At 42.7% G+C, this 22,179-nt stretch overlaps 1 protein-coding gene across 10 annotated transcripts in view; it reads left to right on the top strand.

Moving 5' to 3' along the window:
- MTSS1 (MTSS I-BAR domain containing 1) overlaps positions 1-21,025 on the top strand; it is a 214,097-nt gene extending 193,072 nt beyond the window's left edge. For 3 of the 10 annotated variants that reach the window (XM_007520792.3, XM_060195302.1, XM_060195305.1), the window contains 7 exons: positions 6,137-6,234; positions 8,297-8,507; positions 12,403-12,522; positions 13,628-13,822; positions 15,279-15,452; positions 15,733-15,895; positions 18,261-21,025. In XM_007520792.3, coding sequence (XP_007520854.2) covers positions 6,137-6,234; positions 8,297-8,507; positions 12,403-12,522; positions 13,628-13,822; positions 15,279-15,452; positions 15,733-15,895; positions 18,261-18,961 — 1,662 coding nt within the window. In that variant the 3' untranslated portion in view covers positions 18,962-21,025. The remainder of the gene's footprint in view (positions 1-6,136; positions 6,235-8,296; positions 8,508-12,402; positions 12,523-13,627; positions 13,823-15,278; positions 15,453-15,732; positions 15,896-18,260) is intronic. The other 7 variants (XM_060195313.1, XM_007520794.3, XM_007520790.3 and 4 more) reach the window with 4 other exon arrangements.
- The last annotated feature ends 1,154 nt before the right edge of the window (positions 21,026-22,179 follow it).

Genomic DNA, 22,179 nt, shown 5'->3' with positions numbered 1-22,179 from the left:
CTTTATGGAGGAAGCCAGAAGTTCCTACTGTCTTAGGGTTTAAGAAGGCAATAGGTAGTCATTGCTATAATCAAATTATTTGGCAATTGGATTAACTTTGAAAATCCCATTGTTAGGATTTGCTGTATCATATACAACCTCACCATAATTTATGTCCTTTGACATTATTTATATATATATATTTATATATTTATATATTTATAGCTGTGTCTTATAAAGTAACACCACTGGTTGCTTCTGTTCTGCCTGGTCTAAGCTTTTAGGAGAATCAACATTTCAGAGAAAAAGTCATTATTAGAAATGTATTAACAGAAGTATAGGTATTAACTGTTTTCTGAAAGTTTTTTAGAATTAATTTGTCTCCCATTACTATTGTATTACTATTGATATATTTTTGTAGTTCTTTAGTAGGCATTTGATGTATTTAGATGGGCCCTCATTGGGTGCATAGATGTTAAAAATTGTTAAATCTTCTTGGTTTATTGATCCTCTGATCATTATGTAATGGACTTGCCTATCTTTTATTACTTTATTTAATTTTAAATATGTTGTGTCAGAGATGAGAATGGCTGTACCTGCCCCTTTTTGTGGTCCATTATCCTGTATGATAGTTTTCCATCCTTTCACTTAAAGTCTGTGTTTGTCTTGTTGGGTCAAGTGGGATTCTTGCAAGCAGCATATGGTTGGGTTGTGTTTTCTGATCCATCCTCCCACTCTGTGCCTTTTAATGGGTGAATTTAAGCCATTGATATTTATTAATATTATGGATTTAGGGTATTACAGTGCCAATATTAAACAATTTTTATTCTGACATATGGAAAGTATTGTGGTGATGGTCTTGTTTATAGGAGGTCTTTTAGAACCTCTTTCAGGGAAGGCTTGGTGATGGTTGCCTTCTTCAACTGTTGCCTGTCTGAGAAGGTTTTTATCCCTTCATCCAGTCTGAATGAAAATCTAGCAGGATCTGTTATCCGTGGTTGAAACCCTTTTTCATTGAGGGCTCGATAGATATCTTGCCATTCTCTTCTGGCTTTTAGAGTTTGAGTGGAGAAGTCTGCTGATAGTCTTAAGAGTTTTCCCCTGTATGTGACTTTTTGGTTTTCTCCTACAGCCTTTAGGATCCTTACTTCTTTTCTTTGTAACTATGACGTGTCTGTGTCTTCAGGTCTGGGTTGACACTGTTTGGGGCTCTCTGGGCCTCTTGAATCTTAATGTCCTTTCTGTTTTTTAGGACTGGGAAGTTTTCTTCTATTATTTTCTCTAGTATGTTTACTTCCCCTTCCTCTCTTTCTTCCTCTGGCAGGCCAATTATACGAATGTTACTTCTTTTGAGATCATCCCATATGTCTCTATTGTTGTTTTCAGTGTCTGTCAATCTTTTTTTTTTTTTTTCCTCCTTCAGGGTTATTGCTGGGCTCAGTGCCTGCACCATGAATCCACCACTCCTGGAGGCCATTTTTTTCCCCCTTTTGTTGCCCTTGTTGTAGCTTCGTTGTGGTTATTATTATTGCCCTTGTTGATGCAATTCGTTGTTGGATAGGACAGAGAGAAATGGAGAGAGGAGGGGAAGACAGAGGGGGAGAGAAAGATAGACACCTGCAGACCTGCTTCACCGGCTGTGAAGCGACTCCCCTGCAGGTGGGGAGCCGGGGGCTCGAACCGGGATCCTTACACCGGTCCCTGCACTTTGCGCCACATGCGCTTAACCCGCTGCACCACCGCCCGACCCCTCTTTTTTTTTTTTAAGCTGTTTTACCTCCTTCTTAGTTTTCTCTAGCTCATCTTCTGTCTGACTAATTCTATTTTCTGCTTCTGTGTCGGGCTGCGATGCAGAGGAGAGAGAGAGGAGATCCGGAGCGGAGAGGGAACACAATTCTTTATTCGAGCGCACCTCAGAGTTGGTTGAGAGCACAGCAGTTCGGGCCATGTGGAGCTAGCCAAAATGGCCTCCTCCTGCTACATGCTGCACCCTTCTGTTCACGGATGTGAAAAATGGGCAAGAGAGGGAGGGGCAGAAGAAGGGCTTTTATGGGAGGCTAGGAAACAAGGCACTCGGAGATAGGATAATGGGAAGGGGGAGGAGTAAACAAAGCACTCCAGGGTAGGATAATAGCCCTCATGGGGATGGGAAGGGGGAGGAGTAAACAAAGCGCTCCAACTATCATGGGGAATTGACAATGCCCTGAGGGCACAACATGGTGGAACAGGTGCTCCGAGAATGTCCCAACTCTCACGGGAACTAGTAATAGCCTGAGGGGACAACATGGCAGATGTGACTGCATCTGCACAATTTCCCAGCACTTCTATTAATCTGTTTTCCCTCCCCTAAGCTTCCTTCTTCAGTTCAGTTATAGTATTAGTTGTCCTTTCAGTTCAACTATTTCAGCTTTCAATTCTCTAATTGCCTCAAGGTAGCTAGTATTTTCCTTGAGGGTCTCATCTGTTGTTTCCCTATTTCTGATAGCCTTTTCCTCAATAGATGTTCTCTTTTATGTGATTAATAAGTTAATTATTGTTTGGATACATTTTTTATCTATGGTTACTTCTGACTTATTTGGAGTGTCTTCTGGGGTCCTGTCCTGAAGAAACTCATTGTAGTAGCAGTTTTATTTGCTCTTGATTTCACCTTTTTTTTATTAATGTGGTTTATATTTTTCCTTCCTGTCAATCTTCAGTTGTTGTGTTGTGAGTATAAGCCATGCTAAACTAAAGTCTTTTCACAAATGCATTCCCAAACCTCAGAAAGTATAACAATAGCAAGTGAAGTAAAGATTGATGCAGTTCAACCAAAATCAGTTAGCCAAACAACACCTCCAGTTCAAGAACAAAAACAAACAGGGGGGTTCTCCTCTGCATTTAGGCCAATGACCGTGGAGGGACAGGCCACTCTGGGGGTCCTGGGGACCCTGCTGATGAGGGCAAGTGCATAAAGAGGAATCATGACCTCTTCCGTGAGAAGCTTCAGGGAGTCAACTCCTTTATTTGGGGGTCCAAGCAGGTAGATATACCCAAGGGTTAGGAAAAGGTTAAGGTAATCATTAAGCAACACACAATACAGGGTTAAGTCTTGACCTATCAGGTGTTTGATCATTACTGGGAAGTTACCATATAAGGTCTAGTCATGAGCTCACCATGCATAGACAGACTTCTCTCTAAAGGTGAATCACGAGCACCTCTGGGCAGGGGGGAAGGGGGCACTTAAGCAAAACCAGGATATTTGCGGTGGGTTTCAGTTGGCCATATATGGTAATTTTTGGCCTTTGTTCAAAGGGAATGTGGAAGCATGTGCAAGGAAGATGGAAAAGTCCATCCATCTTAAGGTCATGAGGTCGAGTGAGGACCTGCCAACTGCCCCTCTTGTGAGGAGGGGGCTCAGGGTGAATCCTCTCAAGACTCTCATGGAGATAATGGCCTGGATTTCCCAGACAGTGGGCCTTTCCCCACAACAAACAAAACCAAAAGAAAAAAAAAGGAAAAAAGACAAAGGCAAGAATAGACAATTATGCAAATTAACTGTCCACTATAAATTCTAGAGATAGCGAGAAGAGAAAGAAAAGGAGAAAGGAGAGAGAGAGACACCACTCTGAGTCAGACTTCTTCTACAAAATTATTCACAAGTGAGTCCAGTGAATTCAGAAAGAAAAAGAAGAAAGAAGAAGAAAGGGAGAAAAAAGGAGTGAAAGGAAATGAGATTTTTTTTGGGTTACTTAGCAGGAGAGAAAAAAATGAAGGTGGAGAAAAGAGAGAGAAAAGCAAGTTCCTGCTACAGTGGATACACCCAGTCACCTGTAAATGGAAAAAGTAACAACAGTTAATTTTGGTCAACCTGAAAAAGAGGGAAAAGAGACATGCACATGTATCAAACAAACTCCAGAGGTAAATAGCTAGTCTTTCCGAGGCAGGGCTGAGGCTGTGATTGGTCAGGTATTCTGTCACTCAGAGCTCCAGCCCCCTTCAAAAAGGAAAAAAAAAAAAAGGCTTTGGGTGAAGGCCCTGCTGAGCCAGGAATCTTGGTAAAGAAAGTAGCTCCACAGGAAGCCTGAGAGGAGCAGCTGGCCAGCCTGCACGGGGCCTGGTGTTGTGGTGTGGGGGAGGGTGAGTGTAGAAATAGCCAAGTCAAAAATCCCTGTTTCCTTTGTCCTTTAAGGCCTCTGTTTTCCAGCCCAAGAGTGGGCTATAGAACTCTTCTTTACTGTCATCCTGACCAGCCCCTGCTCTCTCTCCACCACTGGCCAAAAAATCCTACCCTCTCCCGAGATTCCCAAATTGAGAGCAGCTTCCTTGCAGAGCTCACACCAGGTGTTGTCTCCAAGCCGCCATCTTGGCCCCACACCATTATTCCTTTTTTAAAAAATATTTATTTACTTATTTATTTATTCCCTTTTGTTGCTCTTGTTGTTTTATTGTTATAGTTATTATTGTTGTTATTGATGTCGTTGTGTTGGATAGGACAGAGAGAAATGGAGAGAGGGGGGAGAGAAAGATAGACACCTGGCAAACCTGTTTCACCGCTTGTGAAGTGACTCCCCTTGCAGATTGGGGAGCCAGGGGTTCAACCAGGATCCTTATGCCAGTCCTTGCGCTTTGCGCCACGTGCTCATAACTCACTGCTACCGCCCAACTTCCTCATTATTCCTTTTTTATGAAGGAGGACATTGAGACACTGAGGTTATTGTTACCAGGTGTCTAGATATCTTATGATAGAACTGAAGCTTAAACCAAGTTGTTGATTTTCAGAACCTGGGCTCTTAATCCCTATGCTCAGCTGCCCTTTAGAAAGAAACTCTTGGGGGATTGGGAAGTGGCACATCACGTTAAGTACACATAGTACAAAGCACAAGGACCCAAGCAAGGACCTACGTTCAAGCTCCTGGCTCCTCACCTGCAGGGGGGTCGCTTCACAAGTGGTGAAGCAGATCTTCAGGTGTCTCTCTGCCTCTCTATCTCCCCACCTCTCAATTTCTCTCTGTCCTGTCCAGTTAGATGGAAAAAAATAGCCAACAGGAACACTGGATTCATAGTGCAGGCACTGAAGCCCAGCAATAACCCTGGAGTCAAAGAAAAAAGAAAAAAGAAAAACTCTTAGAGGAACATGACAGAGCTGTATCTTGGTGGTAATTGTAGGTAAAACCAGTCTCACCAAATCTTTGCCTTTCTGACTAATATATGAGGATGTCTCTGATCCCATGCAAAAGGAGATATTGTCATCTGACTCATGTGACTAGAGCTATGTATCAAGTAGGAAGAAATGTATTGGGAGAACAGTAGATGAATCGCAGGTTGGCTTTTGCACTTTGCAGAAAATTCTTGTCATTTCCTTGGAGAGCTAATTTAGAAGATATATTTGGGAACTTAAATTACTTTTATTGGACCACAGTGTGCACATCATACTCAGTAAATAAAACTTTATTAGTAGATTACTTGCTCGATGAATGCCTTACACTCAAACAAGGCAGACAGACATAGAAATAATTGTGAAGGAATTTTATATACTTGTCAGATTTTTTACATATCTAGTTTTAAATGAGCTAGTTCAGGTCAAATGAGGCACAATGACCATTGGCTAGCAAATGGCTAAAATGCAAGATCAATTAATTTAAAACCATGATTGTTTTGTGCTACTATGAGATGAAATGCCTGTCAGTTCTAATCTTGGTTATAAAATGTTCTTGCTCAATCTGGACTGGAGTTGGGTTGGAGTTGTTGTATTGCACCAAAGTAAAAGACTCGGGTGGGTGGGTGGGGGAGAGTTCAGGTCCTGGAAAAGGATGACAGAGGACCTAGTGGGGGTTGTATTGCTATGTGGAAAACTGAGAAGTGTTATGCATGTACAAACTATTGTATTTACTGAATGTAAAACATTAACCCCCCAATAAAGGAAAAAATTAAAATAAATAAAATTTTTTAAAGTGTTCTTGCAGATGGTTAATTTGTCCCTGCAAAGATCTCTCTCTTGCTGACATTTCTGCTCACTTTTCTTACACCCAGTTACTTACATTTTAACTTGCAAGTTAAACCCTAAGTTTAACATTTTCCCTTTAATCTCAATTATAATGGTAGAATGTTGATATGATGTTAACACCTGGTGAATAATCTATCCTCAGCACCTTGCTTACTTGCCTGCTCTATTCCCAAGGTGATTTTGGATCTGAAAGGTTCTGACTACAGTTGGTCATACCAGACACCACCCTCTTCCCCCAGCACCACCATGTCCCGCAAGTCAAGTGTTTGCAGGTAAGAGAAGCCATGCTGTGCTCCAGCCTTTTATCTTCTTGTGAGTAGTAGAGTCAGTATTTACCTCAGAGTGACATTATTTTTATAGCACCAAAATCTCCCACATGTACAGTTTCATCATTTTCAAGCAAGTTTTTCATCCTTTTATAATATTTATTTACTTATTTATTTTATTTGAGAGACAGAAAGAACACAGTACCACTCTACCATCCAAGGAACTTTTCCCTGTGCTGTGTGGCAGGGTTAGAACCTTGGCCCTCAGCCCTAGTAAGGTCCACATGCTCTGGTAGGAAAGCTGTCTCCCAGCCCAGAGAATGAATCATTCTAGGCAGGAAATGGTGATGTGATTAGTTGAAAGGATTCCATGATTTTCTCATTTTTAGTGTGTGAACTTGTTTTATACCAGAAAGAAAACCCTAGTAACTCTTAGATTTGCAGACATAGCTTGCTCTTTCAGATGCATATTGTAGGTATTTTCTCAGTTTATTTGATCTTCCTGTTTAGCAGAGTTAAAAACACAAGAAGTGGGAGTCAGGCAGTACCACAATGGGTTAAGCGCACATGGTGCAAAGCACAAGGACCGGTATAAGGTTCCCGGTTCAAGCCTTCGGCTCCCCACCTGCAGGGCAGTCGCTTCACAAGCAGTGAAGCAGGTCTGCAGGTGTCTGTCTTTCTCTCCCCCTGTCTTCCCCTCCTCTCTCCATTTCTCTCTGTCCTATCCAACAATGATGTCATCAATAGCAACAACAATAATAACTATAACAATAAAAAACAAGGGCAATAAATAAATACTAAAAACAACACAGACGTAAATAAGTAGGTACAGAAATTGATTATTGTGCATACTGATTTTGCTTACTCTTGCCAGAACAAATGAAAAAAAAAATGACTTTTACCCTCACTTCTCTCCTAATCTTTATCTCAAGGTTGTGTAAAGTAAATGGAATTCTTGCTCTGTTAACCACTGCTACTGCTCTGTTTATACTGTTACCTATTCACAGTGAGAACTAATTGAAATCATTGTGCTATCTATGTGTTTTCTGATAGAAGACCATCTTTGTTTGCTGACTGCAAAGTTTATTCCTTTCTTGAAAAGGGAAACATAATCACACATCACTGATCTTTCCTACTACATTTGATCTGTTTTATCTTTTTCTTTGACTTTTCAAACAAAATGAATTTCCATGCCCTGTGAGTTAGCATGGAAATTACAAATCAGAATGGATCTGCCAAATCTTTGTATAGTATGTGTCTGCACACATTTGCATGTTTCATTTCATAATTGGAGTTTGCATAACATACACTGAGAAAAATGTCAGACTTCAGATGCTTTATCCTAAAATTCTGCAGTCTGGAAATGTTTGGTTTCTTGCTGCAGTGTGTGTGTGTGTGTGTGTGTGTGTGTGTGTGTGTGTGTGTGTGTGTGTAATCTCTTGTATGTGTTTTTGGTGGCTAAAAATGATTTATCTCATTAGTTAAAAAAAAAGTGGCATGAATATATTTTCTTTTTTATCCAGTGGAAAACCATGTTGAATTGAAGGTCTGCAGGTGTCTGTCTTTCTCTCCCCCTCTCTGTCTTCCCCTCCTCTCTCAATGTCTCTCTGAAGCAGTTCTGCAGGTGTCTTTCTCTCCTCCTCTCTGTCTTCCCCTCCTCTCTCAATGTCTCTCTGAAGCAGTTCTGCAGGTGTCTTTCTCTCCTCCTCTCTGTCTCCCCTCCTCTCTCCATTTCTCTCTGTCCTATCCAACAACAACGGCATCAACAACAACAATAACAACTACAACAATAAAACAAGGGCAACAAAAAAGGAATAAATAAATAAAAACAATAAAAAAAAAAAGAAAACTGAGCCAGGAGTTGAATTTTACCCCAAGTTCAAATATGAAAATCTTTCTTTACAAGCTCAGGGATTTGGTGTTTGGGAAATACAAGTTTTACTGTGCCCTGTGCCTCTTTGGGACAGAGAGCTGACTCCATTATGTTCTCTTTTTTTTCTTCCCTCCCTAACCTTCACCTCCTCTTTTCCCTTCTATGCCCCACCTCCCTGCTCTTTCCCCCTTGTAGCAGCCTGAATAGTGTCAACAGCAGCGACTCTCGGTCCAGCGGCTCCCATTCCCATTCTCCCAGCTCACACTACCGCTACCGCAGCTCCAACCTGGCCCAGCAGGCACCTGTGCGACTGTCCAGCGTGTCCTCCCATGACTCAGGATTCATCTCTCAGGACGCCTTCCAGTCCAAGTCACCGTCCCCCATGCCACCAGAGGCCCCCAACCAGGTAAGGTATCCTGACCACTTCAGTGACTGGAACTGAAGGACAGACCCCAGTCTTCTGACGTGAGAAACCTCTGGTTTCATTTCTCATTTTTACATGCATTATTCTCCCCAAACAAAAGTTGGGGTTGAAGCCTGTCTACATGGGGTTTGGTAATGGCTGAGTCACCGTACCATTTGAGGGAGTTCTCACATGTCAGGCATTCAGCAAGGTTTACAGGGCAGTCCTCTAAACACCTCGCTTCTCATGATGCTGTGATTAATGGGTGTCTGCAAAGTGGTGACACCTCTGCCTCCATCTCTGGTTCTCTCTTTCAGGATGGCAGAGACTATTACTGAGTTGTGCTTCAAAACTGTTCCTCTCTCAGGCTGCCTTTACTCATTTGTTTTGAGAATGACTCATCAGAATTTTTACAGAGAATCCTGTTGACACTTTCCTTCAGTCATTGTTGGTTCAGTGGTGCTAGGTTCAGTCCTGTCCTAATAGGCCCCACTGAAGCAGAAAGCAGGAGCTAGGACAGTCATGTACATGTCCCCCTGGATCCATCACTGTCATCTCTTTGCCATTTTTCAGTATCCTGGGTAACTATGGCCTATCTCTGTTTTCCTGGAATAGAAACTCAGTTTCAAATGGAAACACTCAGAGCCAACAGCCCATGCTGTAGTTCAAGTGTGCTGTGGGGTGCTCTGGAGTGGTTTGGCCTGGTCACTAAGGTCTCATCTACCTATCTCTTGCCTGTCCCCACCCATGTGCAGGTCTCTAAACAGCGGCATAGTTGGAAGGAAAGCAGAAATTTGCAACCCCCACCCACCAAAGGCTGTTCATATGTGCAGCTTAATTCTCTGTGTTTTAATCAGCTGAAAGGTTAATGGTGTGTTGTGTACTGACACCCATTCTACAGAAAGACTATCTGCTTCAGAGACTGAGTGTGGGTCAGGCTGAAGTGAATGTTTCTGCCTCCAGTGATGTTGAGGGAAGCAAGAAGCAGTTTGTTGGGGTTTGCTTAACTTTGAAATCTTGTATCCACAGATACACTTGGCTAGCAACTCTTGTATAGTGTTAATTTGTTCAGGCATGCTGCAGAAGTAAATCAAGAGTGGAAGGGAAATTGTGCAAATCATGTAAGCCAGAGGGATACAACCTCCTAAAAGCAATAATACATCCTTTATTTAGGATGGGAGGAAGGGAATATACCTCCCTAAGGGATAAGATTGCTTCATTTCTTCACTGAGTTATATAAACAAAAACCAGAAGATTGTATTCAGAATTTCTCCATTTTATTTATTCAGCTCAGTTCTTTTCAAATTGTGCTTTAGGGGGTTGGGCGGTAGCACAGCTGGTTAACTGCACATGGTGTGAAGTGCAAGGACTGACATAAGGATTCCAGTTCAAGCCCCCAGCTCCCCACTTCATAAGTGTGGGGGGGTCACTTCATAAGCGGTGAAGCAGGTCTGCAGGTGTCTGTCTTTCTCTCTTCCCTCTTATCTCCCCTCCTCTCTCCATTTCTCTCTGTCCTATCCAGCAACAACAACATAAAAATTGCAGCAATCTCTACCTGCAGGGGAGTCACTTCACAGGCGGTGAAGCAGGTCTGCAGGTGTCTATCTTTCTCTCCTCCTCTGTCTTCTCCTTCTCTCTCCATTTCTCTCTGTTCTATCTAACAATGATGACATCAATAACAACAATAACTACAACAACAATAAAATGAGGGCAACAAAAGGGAAAATAAATTTAAAAAAGAAAAAAGTAAAAAAAAATGGCAACAATAACGACAACAACAAAGGCAAGAAAAATGGAAAAAATGGCCTCCAGGAGCAGTGAATTCCTGGTGCTGGCACTGAACCCCAGTAATAACCCTGGAGATAAAAAAATAAATTTTAAAATATGTGTGCTTTAATTCCATGTATGCCCTAGAACTGTGTCTGCAGAGAGGATCTCACTCTGAAGCCTTTTAGTTAGCAAGGTAAAAGTCTCATTAGAGAAAAATGAGCAAAAGTCAAAAGAAAAAGGAAATTACAGTCTTATGTAGTTCATTGGTTCTTTTTTTAAGCTGAACTTACTTGAATTGGAGGAGCCCAAATAAGCAGTCTTGGTAATTCCTTTTTCTTTAAAAGACTGACATTATTGAGTCCATGAGAGGGAGGTGTGCCAGAATAGCACTCTGGCATATCCACTACTAGAAGTTAAACTCAGTACTTCATACCTACAAGTCCAAGATTCTATCACTGTTCAACTCCTGGACTGCAGTCCTAGCATTTTCTAATGTTAAAAATTATATTAAACACTACCTTGATACACACACACACACACACACACACACACACACACACACACGATATATATATAAAGTATAACTTAATCCTCAGATTATGATAGAATTGGGGTGATGAAACACTATGTGTATATACATACATGTATATACTGTGTGCATATACATAATCTCCTGTTATCTTCATGTTAGATACCAAGGATTCCTAGTCTAAAAATGAAAAATTGAAGTACAGAAAGATTACACCTGTGCATGGTTTTTGATTAAGAGGAGGAAGAAACATGACTTCAAATCTTCACACTCCGGGTCATGGGCTGCTAACCAGACAATGGTCTAAGGGCAGTCTGGATGCCTGCCATGTGGCCTGCTCTTGATTTGGCTCCATGGTGTCCCAGGGGACAACTGTGTAGTGTCTTCTTGGTTCTTTGCCCTTGCCAAATGGGACAAACTATAGCTCTGTCTCTTTGTAGGAACCTTTGTTTACTGGGTGAGGAGACATGGAGTTTGACCTCCCTGACAGTGAACACAGAAACATTCTTGGTGGTGTGATAGTAGAGTTAGCTTATTTAGACAAACTAAGGATGAGGCAGACTTTGCAAGTGTGTGTGTGTGTGTGTGTGTGTGTGTGTGTGTGTGTGTGTGTGTGTGTGTGTGTGTGTGTGTGTGTGTGTTAGTTAAAGCAAGTACCTGAGGCAGTGCCCAGGGACGGGGGAGTCACCCAGTTTACATGGGAGAGAGAACCGCTATCCCTCATTCTTTCAGGGTTTTTTTCAGTTTATTCCCTAGAAACTAGAGATGTAGTGGTGAGCTAACCTTAACTGGCACAGTCCTGTCTCAGATGCCAAGAGCCCAAGCAAGCCCAGAGCCTAAACCCTGGTGACACTGGGAGATTGGCTGGGACTGGAGATTTAACAGAACTTGGCACAGGAAGATGTTTTCCTAAGTCAGTCTTCGTTTCTGAATGTCCTTATCTTGCTAGATTGTTTAGCCCCACTGTGGCCACTAGAAATACTACTCTGACCACAGGGCTTCATTGCCCCCAATCTCAAAATCTCACCCCCTTGACAAAGAAACCTAAAAGCATATCTTGGGAAAATATCTTGCATGTCTTACAGCCTCATAGCTGGAAACCACCATTCAGGCATCCGTAGGTAGCAAGTGACTAAGGAAGAGTGTGGAGTGTGAGACATTCTAAGTAGATTTGAAGCAAAGCCCCAGGGAAGCCCTCATGCAATTAATAATGTGCATGAAGAACACCCAGGACGATGCAGGGAGCTCTGGATGCTCTGGAGTGCCATCACATGGTCCTGCACTTAGAAATCAGGGTCCTGGGAGGCTCCCACTCTGGTGGGTCTGGAGTCTACTGCATCTCATGCTTCCTTGTAAGGGCTTGAAAGTCTGTGTGGGGTGCAGCACTGGGGGAAAATAACCCTAATTTTCTGCTTCTCCCATCCTTCCCTCTTCTCTGTGTTTGTCTCTCTGTATGCTCTTTCCCTCCTCTACCTCTCTCTTTCTCTCTCTCCTCTATCTCTCTCTTTGATTTATTGTTTATTTTCTGGTGGCATATGGTTTGGATTCTGTTGGTACCCTCGTGTGACCCCCCCCACCCCACCCCAATTTCTGCTACAGAACTCATCCAGCTCGGCCTCCTCTGAAGCCTCTGAAACCTGCCAATCAGTGAGCGAGTGCAGCTCGCCTACCTCGGTCAGCTCAGGCTCTACCATGGGCGCCTGGGCATCCACTGAGAAGGTGACCGACCGGCTGGGGGCGGGTCCCAGCTTAGTGGCCCTGCCATTCCCCTCTATGGAACCTGAAAGCTCCGTCTACACAAGAGCATCTTGCAGGCAGAGGGAGGGACAAGGCTGAAGGCTTTTCTAGCATGGGTACCTGGCTCCTGAATAGCCTTCAGAGGAAAAGGGAAGGGGTATGGGAAACTCAAGGTGTAAAGGCTTCTTCCCAGAAGAGTGTTATGTACACGTCTGTCCATCCCCCTTCCCCTCCCACATACCTCCCCTACCATTGCCTCTTGTCACCATATCATTGGACATGACATTTCTCCACATCAGAGGCTTTGTGCTTTCCTGCCTTTTAGTTTGCAAACACCTCCACACACACCCTAATCCCCCCCCCCCTTCAACTCAGAACCAGTTGAAGGTGCTTTAGAATTTCAAAATTTGGGAGTCGGGCTGTAGTGCAGCGGGCTAAGCGCAGGTGGCGCAAAGCACAAGGACTGGCATAAGGATCCCAGTTCGAACCCCGGCTCCCCACCTGCAGGGGAGTCGCTTCACAGGCGGTGAAGCAGGTCTGCAGGTGTCTATCTTTCTCTCCTCCTCTCTGTCTTCCCCTCCCTCTCTCCATTTCTCTCTGTCCTATCCAACAACAACAATAATAACTACAACAATAAAACAACAAGGGCAATAAAAGGGAATAAATAAATAAAATAAATATAAAAAAAAATTTTTTTTTAAAAAAAAGAATTTCAAAATTTATATAATGACATGAGCAACCCTTATCACTGTGAAATAATACCTTGTTAAATAATCCAAGGTCAATAAACACCACAAATTAAGGAACACTGATCAGTTTCCAAACTGTTTTTAAAAAATGTAGCCAAAGTACTGCTTTGCCTGAATGCTTACTTGGTGTCGAATAAGTGCGCATGCAGTCTTTGCACGCAGGCTCCTTTCTCTTTCATCAAGGATCATGCGGGAGCAGCAGAGCTTTAATGTTTGTTTTACTTATGAATATTCAGGTCTCTTCTTCACCCTTGAATGTCAATGCCATCTTGTATCTCCACACTCATCCTATTATATTAATTTTTCCCTTTTTTCCCCTTTTTTTGTTTCATTTCCAGTTGTCTAACGGGTTTTCTCACAGTAGTTTATCAAGTGAGTCCCATGTGGGGCTCATGGGGACAAACCTTTTCCCTCATTGCCTGCCTGCCTCCCGCCTGCTCCCTCGGGTCACCTCTGTCCACCTTCCAGACTACGCTCATTATTACACCATTGGGCCCGGCATGTTCCCGTCATCTCAGATCCCTAGCTGGAAGGTTTGTGTCTCTCTTCCCCCCTCCCTTCTCCCTCCCTCCCTCACCCCTTTCATTATTTCTGTACTCAGCCCTGTTCTGTCCCATGATCCTTATCCTGATCCCTTCTCACCACCCTCCCACCCCTTCACGCTCTGCCTTCTTCCCATAACATCTCTCCCTAAGGCAGTTCCCACTGGGGAAAACCAACAAGCTGCAGGCAGCCCTGAGGTAGAAACTTCTACATGGAGCTGAGTTAGAGATGCTCCCTTAACCCTTTAGGCAGTATACACAGAGGTGCATGTCAAGGACATCAGTTCCAAGTTAGAAGACCCAGTGTTTCCCTTCTTGTAGAAACTGCCCTCCTTGGCTGAATTTCCCAAATTTTGTCTTGAGACCCTTATTGAGCCATGGCAACAGAACCATAACCTAGAATATGTAAAAATTTTTAAAATATTTATTTATGAGAAAGATAAAACCAGGAATTCACTTCTATACACATACACACACACACACACATATTACTGGATAGAGACAGAAATTGAGAGGGGAGGGGGAGGTAGAGGGGGAGAGAGACAGAGAGACAACTGAAGCCGTGCTCCACCATTCATGAAGCTTTCCCCCTGCAGCGGCTTGAACCTGGGTCCTTGTGCACTGTAATGTGTGCTATTAACCAGGTGTGCCTTCACCTGGCCCAGTGTTCTGACATTTCTTATATTAAAATGATATGCAGAAATTAGTCTTGATTGTTTTATAATAAAAAGTATTTGCTTAAATATAAAAAACTAAGTTTTGAAATCATTTTTCTTAGCAAGTCTGATGATTCCATTAGGATGGTCTACTTGGAGGGGGAATCCCTAATTTGAAAAGTAGGTCCCTAAACTGCCAGCATTTTGAGCAGGTCTTGACTTCTTCTAATATAGGTGATGTGATGGTCCCCAGGGTCTTTGTTCTGACCCAGAAGGTTTTCCCTTCCTGTCTCAGAACTCTGAGGGCAAATCCTCAAGTGCCCTTTAGAACCCATTTAATGGGAGTTCAGCCTCAGAGCAAGTGGATGGGGTTCCTTTACTGCCCTCTGGTGGGCATGTCTCTTAAGTGCAGCCATTTGGGCTCCATACAGGGAAGGAAAGGAGCTGCCTTGTCCCTGGGGATGCACACTTCATTGGCAGGTGCCTCGTACCTATTTGTCAGCTGTTTGTTAACCGAGAGCCTCCCACACACTGCTTCTCTGGTTGTTGATGACTTTTAATCTTTAGGCAGATGACCAGATGTAAAGGCTTATAACCAGCCCCCTTCCCACACCCACCTAAGGGTTTTCCACTTGTTTTAGAGAAGGAGGCAGAGAAGGGTCTGGCCTGCCCCAGCCTGCGTTTCCCCTAGAAGTGACCAGCAGCCTTCCTCAGGCAGCTGTCTGGAGGGTTCGATAGCTCTCCAAATGGAGGCAGATGCCCTGGCTCCTGACTTTCCTTGTTCTGTGTAGGACTGGGCCAAGCCTGGACCTTATGACCAGCCTCTGGTGAACACCCTGCAGCGCCGCAAGGAGAAGAGGGAGCCAGACCCCAACGGAGGAGGATCTACAGCCTCGGGTGGTGTACCTACAGCTGCCGATGAGGTTCAGCGACCTCGCAGCATGACTGTATCAGCAGCTACCAGGGTGATGCTCTTATTCTCTGTGGCGGTTGGGTCCCTTTATCCCTCACTAGTCGCCATGTGCTGGTCCAGCAGCTGGGGAGCCCATATGCCTCTGCAGCATTTGGGGGAAAGACCAGGGAAATCAGATATAGAATGTTCTAGAACCTGGGTAGGACCCAAGCAAGTTGATAGCCTTCTGGGCCCACAGATATGTACTATTCATAGAAGCAGAGGAGTATATTGGGGCCTTGGGGGAACTCACAGCCCTGGTGGCTGGACTGTGTCTCCTCTCCAACCTGCAGCCTGGTGAGGAGATGGAGGCTTGTGAGGAATTGGCCCTGGCCCTGTCTCGAGGTCTCCAGCTCGATACCCAGAGGAGCAGCAGAGACTCACTTCAGTGTTCCAGTGGCTACAGCACCCAGACGACCACACCGTGTTGTTCTGAGGACACCATCCCCTCCCAAGGTAAGAAGTAGACTCAGGTTCACAGTTGGGCTTCTTGAGCACTGTCAGGTGAGAATAAAGGGCTGAGAGCTGGTGCTCCTGATTGAGCACAAATGCTCAAGGTCCTGGGTTCAAGCCCCCAATCCCCACCTGCAGGGGGAAATTTTCACGTGTGGGAAAGCAGTGCTACAGGTTTCTTTCTTTCTCTATCTCCCCATTCTCTCTCAATTTCTCTGTATCTGATAAGGTATTATTTTAAAGAGAGTAAAGGGATAATACCACCACACACATACTGGGAAAAGGCCGTTATTAATCATGCTGTAAGCCCTGGCTAGCAGGATTTCAGAATAATTTTTGTTTTGTTGTTGTCAGTGGGGTTGGCTTTTTCAGACAGAGGGAGAGATGCCATAGCACTAAAGCTTCCTTGGGCTAGAACCTGGGTTTCAGGTGTGCTATTCAAGTGAACTATTTTGCTGAAACCAGAATAAATTTTATTGTCTCAAAATGCTTGGGTGATTCTATTTATAGTTGTCAGGTGGCTAACATCTAACAAGTGACCTGTACTTTTGCAGCTTCTTTCGTTTTTCACCATCAGACTACAAGGTGACTCCTAATTTGACCTGAGACAGAAGCTGCTGCTGCTATCTCTGTAACCTTTTTTTTTAAACTTGGGCTTTTGTCCAAGTTTTGCTTATTGTAACTTTTTTTTTGACTTGGACTTTGTTTTTTTAATTTTCTTTATTGGGTAATTAATGGTTTACAGCTGACAGCAAAGCACAATAGTTTGTACATACATAACATTTCCTAGTTTTCTGTATAACAATTCACTCTCCACTAGGTCCTCCTCTGCCATCATGTTTTAGGACTTGAATCCCCCCCACCCCCTGCCACACACACACACACACACACACACACACACACACACACACACCCAGTGTCTTTTCCTTTGGTGCAATACAGCAACTCCAGTTCAAAACTTGGACTTCTGTCCAAGTTTGGCTTATTATAACTTTTTAAAATTATCTTTATTTATTGGATAGAGACAGCCAGAAATTGTGAAAGAAGAGGAAGAGACAAAGACACCTGCAACACTGCTTCATTCGCAAAGCTTTCCCTCTGCAGGTGGGGACCAGGGGCTAGAACCTGGGTCCTTGCACATTATAATTTTTTTATTATCTTTATTTATTGGATAGAGAGTCAGAAATCAAGAGGGAAGGGGGGTAGAGAGAAAGAGGGACAGAGAGAGACACCTGCAGCACTGCTTCACCACTCATGAAGCTTTCCCCCTGCAGGTGGGGACCAGGGACTCGAACCTGGATCTTTGTGTACTGTAACGTGCGCTCAACCAGGTGCGCCACCACCCGGCCCCCCTTGCACATTATAACAAGTATATTCAACCAGGTGCACCACTGCCTAGCCCCAATGTCACAGGAATTTTTATTTTCCTATCAAATCTTCACAAACACTTAGTGTTTTATTCTCATTTTATATATGTGGAAACTGAGGCTAAGTAACCTGGCCAGTTTTGCATACACAGTAAGTGGCAGAGCTGGAGTTTGAACCTAAGGACTTTTGTGAACCTACAAGCCAAGCTCCCACCCTGTACCAATCACATTTCTATCAGTCCTGCCTCCATTGTCTCTGTCTAGTCACCACACATACCAGTCAGCAAGGTGGCAATCTCACAATAAAAATATCTGTGATAGTTGACCACTATTATGCTTTTTTTAGGGGACACTTAATTGTCACAAAAAGGGGTGTTACTGGCATATTGTGGGTATAGGCCAGGGATACTGTTAAACATCTTATTTTTTAAAAAAAGAAAAAACAGTCCTCTTGCCTCCTTATCAGCAAAGAATTTATCTGACTCAGAATGCTGTCGTGCTGATGCTCAGAAATAGTGTCCTAAGATGGTTAAGCGAGAACTCCCTCTCACATGACCCTGGGTATTTTGAGGCTGTGAGCATACCTCTCGGATGGAACTCATCTTTGTATGTTGATTGCAGGCACTTGTTGCCAATAGACCCATTCATTTTCTGGTCCTCTAACTAGGTAATTGTGAGTGAAATATTAAAGCAAGTTTAAGGTTTTGTTATTTGTTCTTATCAGATGCTCAGAGGTAGCTTTACTGCAGCCTGCCAGCTTTACATTTCTTCACCACTCAATGAATTTTATTGTCTGCTCTGTATAGCACTATTCTGGGTGCTCAGGGAATATTCATTAGTAGACAAAAGTCAGTCAAGGACTTGTAAGGATAGCAGGAAAACCAGAGGGGAGATTGGGATGAGTTGATGGATGAAATAACCTGCCATTTGTCTTCCCACCACAAAAGAATCAAAAAGCAATGCTGCCGTTTTGGAGATGCCTAATTAAACTCTATAATCAGTTTCAGATTATGATTATTTCTCAGTAAGTGGTGACCAGGAAGCAGATCAACAAGAGTTTGACAAATCCTCCACCATTCCAAGGAACAGTGACATCGGCCAGTCATACCGACGAATGTTCCAAGCCAAGCGTCCAGCATCAACTGCTGGTCTCCCCACCACTCTTGGACCTGCTATGGTCACACCAGGAGTTGCAACCATCCGACGGACCCCTTCTACCAAGCCTTCTGTCCGCCGAGGGACCATTGGAGCTGGTCCCATTCCCATCAAGACACCTGTGATCCCTGTCAAGACCCCAACTGTCCCAGACCTCCCTATGATGTTGCCTGCCCCTCCAGATGGGCCAGAGGAACGGGGTGAGCATAGCCCTGAGTCACCATCTGTAGGTGAGGGCCTTCAAGGTGTCATCAGCATGCCCTCCTCACTGTGGAGTGGCCAAGCTGCCATTAACCCTCCTCTTCCAGGCCTAAAGTCAAGTATCCCTGAGGAGCATAGACAGGTGATTCCAGAAAGTGAGGCTGAAGATCAGGAAAGGGATCCCTCAAATGCCACTGCCTCCCCAGGTCAGATTCCAGAGAGCGATCCTGCAGACCTGAGTCCAAGAGATGCTCCCCAAGGAGAAGATATGCTGAACGCCATCCGAAGGGGTGTGAAACTGAAGAAGACCACAACAAATGACCGCTCAGCCCCTCGCTTCTCCTAGGTTCTCTAAGGTTCACAAGTAATGTTGCCAGTGGGGAAGGGACTGTTTAATTAATAAAACCATTGTCTTGATCCATTCCAGTCAAATAATCAAACAAGACTTTATAGGCAACCCAGAATACAGCTCTTTTGAAAGTACTCAACACCTTTAGATAAGAAAAGCAACATGTAACTGACATAATCTTGATCTTTTAATTTGTAAATACTGACAACTTTATTTCTGCACATTTTAATCTTAATTTCTTTCTCTCTTGATTTTTCTGAAGGTGCCAAATTCCATTTAACTTTTTTACAAATCTTTGTAAAATTTTAAATGCATAGGGGGGGGCCGCTCAGGGCAGGGGAACCACCAAGTAGTTAATTTCAGAAAAGTGGTAACTATATTTACTTTTCTTTTTTCCTGCAAGCTTTTTTAGATGCATTGTAGTAGTCTGACTTAGAAGCAAATCCAAGTTATTTTAATGTACAAATGGGTATGGGTAAAAAAAACAAAAACAAAACTTCATTTAAATATACTATGTTCTAGATGAAAATTAAAAAAAAAGAGCAGGAATAACAATAAGCACTATTCAGAGTGAAGTAAATCTGGAAGTGGTAGACTGTTTTGGGATTGGGGGGAGGGCCATGGGAGGGACACACTGTCAACATAGTCGATCCTGTTAAATACATTTAAGAGTAGCCATGTAGGTTGAGTTTCTAGTAGCTTCATGGTAAATGCATCCAAATAAGCCATACCGGATTGCAGTGTTTTTTTCTGTAGGACTTCATTTCTCCCATGACTCCTCTTGACTGCACAAGCACCCACCTCCAGCCCTGTGCATGCTGCTGCCTCTGGGTAGACATAGAATGCCCTACTTTTTTGTTTCTTGTCTATTGTACCCACCTTCATTGAATCCAAATACATCACAAAGGGTAAGGCAGTTTGTAAAATGTGAAAACATAAAATAAAAATAAAAAAAAAAGCAGGGAATTCTTAGATATAGCCAATGCCTTTTACTTTTTACTTAACTGTGCCTAGCAGGCTGGGTGCATTAAAAAGCCCAAATATTTTGGAAAAAAAAAAAACAAAAAAACATACAGATTTAACAAGGGTAACCAGCTTTGAGTCTAGCAACTTGCCAATGTGTTTACCAATCTAGGGGGCTTGTTTTTCTTTTCTTTTTTTTTTTAAATAAATGGCAGTTAATTGGCTTCCTACTAAACACTCAAGAGAGGAGGATTCATGTATTGTCACTGGGAATCTGGCCACTACACTTCTACCCTCCCCCTTTTATTTTCTGTATTCTAGGCAATGTTTTTTGGAATGGATTTATGTCTTTTCTTTAAGTGAAATCCCTAAAGCCAACAGAGATATGTAGATCAGAAAAGCTGTTCACATTTGGAGAAGATAACTGTGTGCAAGCAAGCAAAGCCCCTTAGCAGCTGGGTCAGTTGATAGTATCATGTTACTGTATCTGATGGATCCCACAGATCCTACAAATTTCTGTTGGTCTAATCTACAACCACATATTATGCTTTAATACATAACTGCAATGGATGTGACAGTAATACACCTGTTGTATAGTTGTTGTTCTATATATTAACATTTAACACTGCTGTGATTGCTCAAGGACATTTTATGTTCAGCTTTAAAGCAAAGGCATGGTTTATTAGAAACAAAGCTTTTTTTTTTTCTTTGAAAAACAAGCTCCTTTTACAGAATATAATCAACAGTAGTGCCTGTGGTTTAGCCCACCAATCTTGAGAACTAAAAGTAGCTGATGCGTTGTGCATATGATGCTTGAGATGGTTTTTGCCAGAGCAGAAATCACTGCAAGGTAATCACAATAGATAACAGTGGTATTTTAAACCTTTGAAATAAACAGTTGTCACTGTACCTTGGTACAGCTTTTCACTTGTTTAGTTTTTAAAAGTTAGTATAATCTGAATAAATTTAATATAAAATGTTGCCAAATTTAATGTAGAAAGAATGTGACAAAACACCTTGGGTAGTTCTGTTTGTGTTTTTGCATATTGTAAAAGCAGTGTCACAGCTAAAAATAAAGAAATCCTTTCTAAAGGTAAATTATTGTGGTTTAGTTGCTAGTTTGTACTGAGAGTTGACCTCTCCCTGTGCAAGTTTTTTGTTCTAAACTTGTATAATTAACAGCTATGTAATGTGTCTCCTTCTATCTTGTAATAATTGCTTCAGCCTACATTATAAATAAAGATCCACTAGAAACAAACAAAAAAATAGTCGTCTCTCAAGTCTTAAAGCTGAACTAAGGCTTGGGTTGAGTTTACTTAGAAAGCTAGCAACACATTTTTGTGATTGTATGAACCTTAAGAATACTATAATATAATAATATATATATAATTATTTTATTAGAACTCTACCACAGCTTCCATGAGTTATCAAGAACTGAAAGTGTCTGGTCTGGTTGGCAGTTTTACATTTTACAGAAGCATCTTAAACATAAGAGTTCTACTACATACTTACCTTTGTGTCTGTAGATAATCTAAGCTAAAGTAGAAAGGGCAAAACTGAGAAACCACCTTTGAAATAGTCCTCTTACTCCTTAAACTCATGCTTGTTTCATGTGCGCCCTGTAGAAAGACCTCTCCATTAGGGGGTTGGGCGGTAGTGCAACGAGTTAAGCGCACATGACACAAAGTGCAAGGACCGGCTTAAGGATCCCGGTTCGAGCCCCTGGATCCCCACCTGTAGGTGAAGCAGGTCTGTAGGTGTCTATCTTTCTCTCCTCCTCTCTGTCTTCCCCTCCCCTTTCCATTTCTCTCTGTCCTATCCAACAACAACGACATCAATAACAATAATAACCACCACAACAAGGGCAACATAAAGGAAAAAATAGCGTCTGGGAGCAGTGGATTTGTGGTGCAGGCACCGAGCCCCAACAATAACCCTGGTGGAAAAAAAAAAATCTCTCCATTAAATCAAACTAGCTCCCCCCTACCCGTTAGTGGAATTTTTAGGAAAACAAAAAGGTATTTTAAGTACTAAGCATTAGCATGTCTTCTCTCAGCTTTTTATTCTTTTCAGTCACCACTGCTAGTTAAGCCTCTGAGATTTTTATTCAACTCAATCTTAAGAGTAAATCTCATATCTGGTTCGACTGTATAATTTTCTCTGTGACTTAATGGAGAAGAAAAGTATATATATATATATATCACATACTTAATGGAGAAGAAATTAAATTTCAGACCTCTTTAGATGCATAA

The sequence above is a fragment of the Erinaceus europaeus genome, chromosome 1 (genome assembly GCF_950295315.1).
Source record: "Erinaceus europaeus chromosome 1, mEriEur2.1, whole genome shotgun sequence".
Classification (NCBI taxonomy): Eukaryota; Metazoa; Chordata; class Mammalia; order Eulipotyphla; family Erinaceidae; genus Erinaceus; species Erinaceus europaeus.
Note: the sequence above shows the minus strand (reverse complement) of the source record. Positions and strands in the feature narration are given on the sequence as shown.